The following is a 10,269-nucleotide window of genomic DNA, read 5'->3' on the forward strand; positions in this document are numbered from 1 at the left end:
AGTGCATACAGTGTACATACTCATAGTTTTCTCCAGGAGGGCTGCTTTTGTCCAAAACGGGAGAGAGTTTTAAAATAACTCTCACCTGAAAGACCCCCATCAGTTCAATGAAGCGAAAAGAGCGGGACAAAGTGATTCAAGAAAACAGCTACTGTCTGAAGATAGCACGCATTCTTTGCCCCAGGTGGACTCGAGTGTCTGGAAAGACTAGAACTGTGTGCAGTTGTGTAGAGGAAGTGGACCAAATAATGGAAACGCCACAATAAATAAAGCATCTTAACTCTGAAAATAAACCGCAACTATAAATGTCTGCGTGCAAAATAAGTCACGTTAGGTTGACTGTCAATTAGCGGGATTTGTAAACAATCGAGTGCAAAAATTGGTGCAAAATTATTCAATGTGCCAAGAGGAAAATCCAGCACTTTATTTTACAGTCCTGTTATGCATGTAAATACACATACTATTATAATACCAATAAATTATGCATAATGCAAGTAACCCTAAGTCAAACCCTAATCCTATAACCATATAGTAAGCACATGTAGTTAATTAATATTCCTCAGTAATTAAATTTACAATTACACTGTAACAAGGACACGTTAAAACAAAGTTTAACCCAATTTTAATAACTATGTAATAACTAACTGTAAACTAAACCTAAACTTCTAGTTAACTTATTTTATTCAGTACTTTGTTGTGTAAGTAGATTGTAGACTAAGGGCATGCACTTTAAAATATAGTGCAAATGAAAATTCCCCTAGGCACGGATGGACAAAATGAACACCTGCCTGAGTATTAGCTAAATTCCAAAAAGTATCATATTGGAAGCTAAAATCCATTGTGTACGTCATAACCATCATGCATGTCTCAGCACACGGGCAGATCTGTAATGGTTTGGCCAAACATTATGTTTAATGATTGTCTGCAGGGTCACAAGGGCCAAAGAATATGAGCCATTTACAAGACCAAGTGTAACCTATTCAAAATGTAAATAATAATAATGCATCCTTCATTATGTTTCATTGATATTAATGCATCAATTCAAACAATTGTCAGTGAGTTCTTAAAAAAACATATACAAAATTATTTTTTCTTGTAGAATGTTACACTGTCCCTGTATGACAGCCTTCAAAAATCAACTCAAGTTGTTAAAGCAAAGACTGGCCTTAATTCAGTTTTGCATTGCTTGGTGCTTCTTTTCAGGGTTAAAGTAGCATGAGGGGCTTTCGCATCGCGTAGTTCAAGGAATTTCCTTCCAATTTTCCCCTCGGGCCGTTTTCTGTGTTGCATTCGCAGCCTTTGAAGCAGCCGACTGCGACGTCTTTATGCGCAGCATTTACAAACATCAATGGAGGACGGCGTGATCGGAGCTGTTTTTGTTGTGTGTCATGGGTTTCGTTATAACGGAGATGGAATGTAAATGCACAATTTATGCGATTGAAAAAGCATTAAAATCTGACTAAATCTCCTATGACAACTTGCAGTGTTACATGTCATTAAGACTGAGAAAAGAACACAATGCTGCAGACAACAGGTAAATGCCGGTATAACGGAGATGGAATGTAAATGCACAATTTATGCGATTGAAAAAGCATTAAAATCTGACTAAATCTCCTATGACAACTTGCAGTGTTACATGTCATTGAGACTGAGAAAAGAACACAATGCTGCAGACAACAGGTAAATGCCGTTATTGCTGGTTTACATGTTCATGGAGTAAATATTTTTACATGGCTTTTTAAAAATGCCAGGTAGCCGGTGTTTCATATGCGTTTGGCCAATCAGCATACACTTATGTCACTGATAGTCCTTATAGAGCTGCTTTAGACCCTACTCTAAAGTAGGAGCTAATTTAGTTCCTACAAACGGAGTTCCTATACGTTTCTAGTTCATGCGGTGCGAACACGCCAAAAAGTGGGAACTTCCACCTAGTGTTGTCAAAAGTACCGACCGCGATACCATTCGCTACTGACATTTTAAAAATGTCCATTTCCCGCTAAGATTTGAGAATTGTTAAGCAGATTCTTAAACAGTGCTGATTGGTCATTGTGTTCACGCGCGCAACAGATATGACTATGATTGGCTACGATGATCATTGCTTCACGCTCTTGACCAATCAGCGCTGTTTAAGAATCTGCTCAACAGCACTCAAATGTTAGCGGGAAATGATTAAAATTTAAGTACCAAATGGTACTTTTGACAACACTACTTCCACCAATAGGAACTATGAAAAGGTTCCTCCAGTGCGAAAGCCCCTATGGCTGCTGTAAGGCTTGCATTTGCCAGAAAGTCTTACCTGCACATTATTGTGAGTGTCTGCAGAGTTTTTTTTTTTTTTCGTGATGGTTGTGTGAAGGGAGAATGTCGAGTGTGTAATTATGTGACAGTATCAAAACAAGAGTGCCACAAGTGCCATTGCACCTTGACTGTCTTTAGGGAGGAGGAAAATCATTCTGCAGTCGGAGAGTTTCATGCCAGAGCGATGAGAGGACAATACATGCTATCAGGCTGAAAGAGAGGGATGGGGCAAAGGTGAAGAAGAGTCAACATTGTCCCCTCTCAGCACAATCACAGTTACATCTTCAGCAGAAGACCCTGAATGTGTCTCTCATCCATCCTTTCTTCCATCCTTCCATCTATGCATTCACCAGTTTATTAGATGACCATGTCTTCAGCCCCCTTTCTCTGTGATTTCTAACAGAGCTCACACTTCCCTGAAAGAGAGAGAGAGAGAGAGAGAGAGAGAGAGAGAGAGAGAGAGAAAGAAAATAAGCGTTAAAAGGGGAAAAGGCAGGGATTTCAAGCACCAAGTGTAAATAAAAAGATTCACACGAATGAAGCTATGGGTTAACAAATATGACGGTCTTTGCTAACACATCACTGATGCATAAACATAACATTTTAACTGAGATAACAGGTTAACAGTTTAAAACACGGCTTTTAACCACATTTCACATTTGATATGGCTTGAAAATGACTGTGACTGAATGTCAGCTTTTATTCTCCACATAACATTGATTTTACATCACATTGTCTAGAGTTCATCAACAAAGCAAAAGGCCTATCCAGTATATGGCTGAGAAGGTTTCTTATTTATCTTCAGAATACAGCCATAGATTTGCTTATTTGTGTTGACAGGTTACGGATATAGACTCCTGTGTAGATAATAGACAGATAGATAGATAGATAGATACGCTCCTGAATATAAAATATGATTTAGCTCCTGTATTGATCCAGCAAGACTAAAAAATCTGCTGAGAAATCTGATGAATTACTCAGCTCTTAGACACTAGATTTCTATGAAAATGAAAATGGCTCGCTGACAAACCAGTTTATCACAGCTTATGTTTAGAGGCCAATCTTCTATTTTTGCCCCCCATTTATAGTATTGTGTTACCAGTGAAACATGAACAGAGCAATTAAACACTACAATTCCTTAACTCATATGTCTTTAAATTAAATCTAAAAATCAGGGCAGAGGTATTTTAAATAAACGGTGGAATCAACAAGCCCACTGACTTAAGAGGAGAACAACGGTGTAAGTGACAATGTTATTACATATTCTGCCCTCAAACAAATATTGTGGTTTGTGGTCATTCTGTACAAGTCATACTCTTAGATCTCATTTCTATAGCTACTTATTATGTTTCCAGGTTTCGAATTGTGCACACCTGTTTCTTGGTTATCCCTTTGTATACATATCACTTTTTTTTCCTTAGACATTTGTCTGATTCTGTCTTGATGTATCTATGTTAAGCTGTTGTTTAATTTGGATTGTATTTTCTCCTGTGCTATTTGATATCTTCATCTTGTTAATTTATTAAAAAGCTGCACATATAGATCCGTAAGTGTAAATACAAAAAAGTAACGATCCCAAAATCAAACCCTGAGGGACACCAGCATGGACAGACCTGATATTTTTCGCCAATACATGTTTATTCAATACTTTTTGGCAACTGCCATTTGCCAGGATGACAAGTCACCTTTATTTATATAGTGCTTTTACCAAAACAGATATCAGAGATAACAGCTCTAAGTCTTCTCCTATAATGAGGTTGGAGAACACCTGGCAAGAGATCGGAGACAAAATCTTTCCAGATCATTCGGAGTTGCATGCTGGTGCTTCTCCCAGGGGTTAAAGCAAAAAAAAAAAAACTTTCTTCCATCCTTCCATCTATGCATTCACCAGTTTATTAGATGACCATGTCTTCAGCCCCCTTTCTCTGTGATTTCTAACAGAGCTCACACTTCCCTGAAAGAGAGAGAGAGAGAGAGAGAGAGAGAGAGAGAGAGAAAGAAAATAAGCGTTAAAAGGGGAAAAGGCAGGGATTTCAAGCACCAAGTGTAAATAAAAAGATTCACATGAATGAAGCTATGGGTTAACAAATATGACGGTCTTTGCTAACACATCACTGATGCATAAACATAACATTTTAACTGAGATAACAGGTTAACAGTTTAAAACACGGCTTTTAACCACATTTCACATTTGATATGGCTTGAAAATGACTGTGACTGAATGTCAGCTTTTATTCTCCACATAACATTGATTTTACATCACATTGTCTAGAGTTCATCAACAAAGCAAAAGGCCTATCCAGTATATGGCTGAGAAGGTTTCTTATTTATCTTCAGAATACAGCCATAGATTTGCTTATTTGTGTTGACAGGTTACGGATATAGACTCCTGTGTGGATAATAGACAGATAGATAGATAGATAGATAGATAGATAGATAGATAGATAGATAGATACGCTCCTGAATATAAAATATGATTTAGCTCCTGTATTGATCCAGCAAGACTAAAAAATCTGCTGAGAAATCTGATGAATTACTCAGCTCTTAGACACTAGATTTCTATGAAAATGAAAATGGCTCGCTGACAAACCAGTTTATCACAGCTTATGTTTAGAGGCCAATCTTCTATTTTTGCCCCCCATTTATAGTATTGTGTTACCAGTGAAACATGAACAGAGCAATTAAACACTACAATTCCTTAACTCATATGTCTTTAAATTAAATCTAAAAATCAGGGCAGAGGTATTTTAAATAAACGGTGGAATCAACAAGCCCACTGACTTAAGAGGAGAACAACGGTGTAAGTGACAATGTTATTACATATTCTGCCCTCAAACAAATATTGTGGTTTGTGGTCATTCTGTACAAGTCATACTCTTAGATCTCATTTCTATAGCTACTTATTATGTTTCCAGGTTTCGAATTGTGCACACCTGTTTCTTGGTTATCCCTTTGTATACATATCACTTTTTTTTCCTTAGACATTTGTCTGATTCTGTCTTGATGTATCTATGTTAAGCTGTTGTTTAATTTGGATTGTATTTTCTCCTGTGCTATTTGATATCTTCATCTTGTTAATTTATTAAAAAGCTGCACATATAGATCCGTAAGTGTAAATACAAAAAAGTAACGATCCCAAAATCAAACCCTGAGGGACACCAGCATGGACAGACCTGATATTTTTCGCCAATACATGTTTATTCAATACTTTTTGGCAACTGCCATTTGCCAGGATGACAAGTCACCTTTATTTATATAGTGCTTTTACCAAAACAGATATCAGAGATAACAGCTCTAAGTCTTCTCCTATAATGAGGTTGGAGAACACCTGGCAAGAGATCGGAGACAAAATCTTTCCAGATTATTCGGAGTTGCATGCTGGTGCTTCTCCCAGGGGTTAAAGCAAAAAAAAAAAAAAAGAGCAATTTTTTTTCTTCTTGTAATTAGGAGCACTTGTCATCCTAATTTAAAAAATTTAGGAGCACCTTCTGATCAATAATAAAAAATTCTGATCAAAAATTAGCCTTCCTAATACGAGGTGATATTTGACTCAATGTGATTTACAGGGGCGTTTTATTTTTACCTTTGTAATGGCATTTTTATAATTTTATTAAAAGTATGTCATCATCTATGTCAAATTTAAAAAAAAATTGTATTAATAAAAAAATTATTTGTACTACAGAGGTGGCACAGAAGAACATGAAAGTGATTTGTAGGTACTTTTTTTTAGACGTTTAATGAGGCTCAGTGGTGGCATGAGTGCAATTAAATTCATGTTGAGATTAATGTTTTAAATATAAAATTTTGAATATAGAAATACTAAATGATTTAAATAACTGAAATTATACGTTAAAAATGGTGGCGACAAGCCACTGATTTTATCACTGAATCATTCATTCAATTGATTCGTTCAAACGGCTGATTCATTCAGGAACGAAGCAAGTGACTGTCTTTATGAATGGGTAATCATGAATCACTGACTCACTAGATTCGTTTAAACACGCACTTTCATACATGAATGAAACACCGCTGTGTTTGCTTTTAGACATGCGCAACGGCTGAGCTGTTACTTTATTTGGAACTATTTTCGTTGACAAAATAGAGCAAACTCAGGCAGTATGTGTTATAGTCAGACAACGTAAGTCACTTAATATTAACTTCTTGCTTATTGAACTGTTGTATTAAATCAATATCACATTTGCAAACTTCCTTAATCTTTAAAAGCTGTCACTCTCAGTTTATCGCGATCTGTGGGCGCACAGAAAATGGTCTGTAAGAGAGCGCGATTCGCAACGGCTGAGCTGTTACTTTATTTGGAACTATTTTCGTTGACAAAATAGAGCAAACTCAGGCAGTACGTGTTATAGTCAGACAACGTAAGTCACTTAATATTAACTTCTTGCTTATTGAACTGTTGTATTAAATCAATATCACATTTGCAAACTTCCTTAATCTTTAAAAGCTGTCACTCTCAGTTTATCGCGATCTGTGGGCGCACAGAAAATGGTCTGTAAGAGAGCGCGCGCGTGAGTTCTCTTTCACTTTAAATAAGCAAGACTCAAAAGCACATGCAAATGATACGTTCTGTCATCTATCATCGCTTTAGAAGCGCGGAACCTGCGGGAATGAGTAGATTTATTATTAATAGCCCCAATCCCGTGCCGAAATTTAAAGTCCTGCTCTGTGTCACCGAGAAGCTGCAGCCGTGGCGGGGATGATTTTTGGTGTGCCGGCAGAACAACAACAACAGCAATGAGCTACATGTTTCTTTTCTCCTCATTTTTTCCAATTGACGGAAATCTGTCATAGCGACGGAAAACTTTAATCCCTGTTCTCCTCTTCAGTTCACTCCACTCATTTTCTATAGGGCTCAGGCCAGGGGATGGACTGGAATTGTGCTCAGTGACCCATTTTTGATGTTTGTTTTGGATCATTGTCCAAATGGAAGATCCAGCCATGGCATAATCAATTCTTTATTACAGATAAATCATGTTAGTATGGCGCTCAAAATAAATAAATACATAAACACAAGAGTAAGTACCATAAGCACTTAAAAGATATCAATATATACCTTCAATCAATCAATCAATCAATCAAGACATATGTAAAAAATGCATTCAGAAACACATACATACAAACATCTACTAGTACCTCAGACTGTGCTATGTGAGTGTGAATCTATAAAGATATGATAAATCTGTCTCTCTGGTTCTCACATCCAACATTTCCTGACATATCGTAGATGGGCAGTAATTGAATGATCATTACACCAAAGTTATGGCAAAGGTGTGCGTGAAGATGGGAAAATGGGGGATTTTGGGCTGCTCTGACATTTATTGCCTTTGATTTATGAGGAAAGCGTCAGGCACTCCAGTGGGCAATAAAGCGAAGAGCTTATCACCCGCAGGTAGCTTCTATGAAACTGCCGCATACACACCAGCCAGCCTTAATGTCTGCTCCTGAATGAACTATTCATTAAACAGCCACCGGCAGGCTGGCAGTGCCCACTACGATTTCTGTGTCAGACACACAGAGAGAGACGAGATATCTCATATTTTCCCTTTGTCCCGTGGCAGCGCTTTCATGGAGGCTTTGAGACCTTTTCTTTCATTTTTTTCCCTCTGGATTTGAGACAGGAGACATGAGGACAGGGAAAATCTGACCCGCGTTCAGTTTGTGAGCGAAAAGCCAAATGTAAATGAACTTCTTGGAACAAAAGTCTTTCACATTTTCGACATGACCAAATTAGACTTTTACACTATTTATGTCTAGAATATTATGAAAACAATGACTCAGTTTTCAAAAACATTTCAGCACAGCAACACTTAAACATTTCGGTAACACTTTATTTTAGGGTCTCTTAACTAGTTGCTTATTAGCATGCATATTACTAGAATATTAGCCATTTATTAGTAGTAATTAAGCACATATTAATGCCTTATTCTAAATTCCATTATTCTACCCAATACCTAAACTTAACAACTATCTTACTAACTATTAATAAGCAGCACATTAGGAATTTATTGAGTGAAAAGTTGTAGATAATAGTGAATAAGTGTTCCCTATTCTAAAGTGTTACCAACATTTTAATTTATTAGCTCAGTTCAGATATTTAAACTACGATGGGTTTTTTTCGGTCCCACTTTATTTTAACGTCCAATAGAGTTGGGGAACTCTGGCATCAGAGTAATTTGAGATTTTCCTATGTGGTTTTATAATGGGGTTTTTCAATTTCTGAGTAAAATAAAGCCTGTGGTAAACATAACTTGACGTTTACATGCTTAATGCTTTTCTCTAGTCAGACGACATCCACCCAGACTGGCAAAGATCTTTAGAGCAACAGACACACACTCCACCTCACTTTCAGTGACGGTACAAAACACAATGCAGCCAAATTGTTTCTGTGTGTTTCTGATATGCATCCACTACAATTTTACTCTGATTAATAAAAGTTGCACACAGCCCGTTTTTAAGCCTAGACCATCCGTGTCAAAAAAAAAAAAAAGCTATATTTTTGACTTGCACAGTTCTTCATATTCTTAAAAAGAATGAAGCTCTACCGAACCAACAGAGCAGATTCCTACCTGGACTCCATGGTGTCTTTGGTGAGATAGACAATCCAGTAGACCAGGTTGAAGGCCCCGAAGGACAGCGGAAACAGGATGCGAGAGTACTTGTCAATAATACTAGTTGCCAGCATGTTGTTGGCAGGGACAGTGGAGCCTTGCTGATGGAGATCAGGCTGTGGTGCTCTGGGGAACCTGTCAGGAGCATCTCTTGGAGAGAGAGAGTTCAGCCTTTTCTTCAGCACACCTGCAGGGTCCAGAGGATTCTACACACACACAGATTAATTTGTGACACGAGGACAAGCGAGCAGTTATCAAAGTGACGCTTTTCACATTTAAGCCTGGAACGCAGACTAGAAAGGAAACAGTGCAGCTGGTGTAATGACAGACCACAGACAATGTTATTACAGTGATCCTTTTTGCTTCAGTGACACAAACAAACAAATACAACACGGAAATAATACTATACACCCTGGTAGTGTTTCTTTTGATTTTGTTGCAAAGGTAAATTTGTTGTAATAGAAAAAAAAAACACTTTAGGGAGGGTTGTTTAGTGATGTAGTAGCAATATTGGCTAGTGTTGAAGAGTTGTGTGATTTATACTGCTGCATTAAAGCAAACTTCATAAAAAGGGGTCCATTAAAAATATGCATTTTCCAATTTTATATACATTGTAAATTGATGCACTATGCTATTCTTCGGCCATATATTTATTTCAAGGATCCGATGCATATTCTAACACCATGATCTAAAGCTTATTTTATTTTATGTTATGTTATGTTATGTTTTATGTTATGTTATGTTATATGTTGTTATGTTATGTTATGTTATGTTTTAAGGCATTAATACGTGCTTTATAAGTACTAGTTAACAGCTAACATGCTAGTAATATGCATGCTAATAAACAACTAGTTAATAGTGAGAATTGGTCCCTAAACTAAAGTGTTACCGAACTGTTGTATGCAACATAGCAATTTTTTTGGTAATAATGTAACAATATTAAGAGGTCATAACTGCTCAATGTGATATTTAGAGCATGTGGGCAACAATAACATCTGTAAAATGAACTTTAATTAGTCTTTGCTCTGAGTGAACAAGGTTATTTATGGCTTATTCATACGGTGGCCGAGAAGTGCAAAGCAAATCACAATTCTGAAACTTTTTTTCCCTCCCTTTTCAAATCTCGTATTAGCAATGGATTCTATTTACACTTAGTGAAAATATCTATTTACACTATGTTAAAATAGCAGGATTTCTACTTTCAAGTATACTACTTGTTGCAAATAGTGGCAATTATCTGCACTTCAGTATTGTAGTACATTATAAAACAGTATGCAATAATAACGTTGTGACGAGAGGGGCGGGGCCGAGAGCTGTGGGGACGGAGAGAGGCTGGTGGAGTAAT

General features: G+C 37.0%; 1 protein-coding gene across 1 annotated transcript in view; it reads right to left on the reverse strand.

Moving 5' to 3' along the window:
* Positions 1 to 4,164: 4,164 nt before the first annotated feature.
* LOC107603238 (gamma-aminobutyric acid receptor subunit alpha-6-like) overlaps positions 4,165 to 10,269 on the reverse strand; it is a 19,779-nt gene continuing 13,674 nt past the window's right edge. The window contains exons 9-10 of the mRNA XM_016295980.1: positions 8,883 to 9,130; positions 4,165 to 4,252 (exon numbers count right to left, since the gene is read on the reverse strand). Of these exons, the coding sequence (XP_016151466.1) occupies positions 4,243 to 4,252; positions 8,883 to 9,130 (258 nt within the window). The 3' untranslated portion in view covers positions 4,165 to 4,242. The remainder of the gene's footprint in view (positions 4,253 to 8,882; positions 9,131 to 10,269) is intronic.

This window comes from Sinocyclocheilus grahami, unplaced genomic scaffold (genome assembly GCF_001515645.1).
Source record: "Sinocyclocheilus grahami isolate Dianchi unplaced genomic scaffold, SAMN03320097.WGS_v1.1 scaffold343.1, whole genome shotgun sequence".
In the NCBI taxonomy this organism is placed as follows: domain Eukaryota; kingdom Metazoa; phylum Chordata; class Actinopteri; order Cypriniformes; family Cyprinidae; genus Sinocyclocheilus; species Sinocyclocheilus grahami.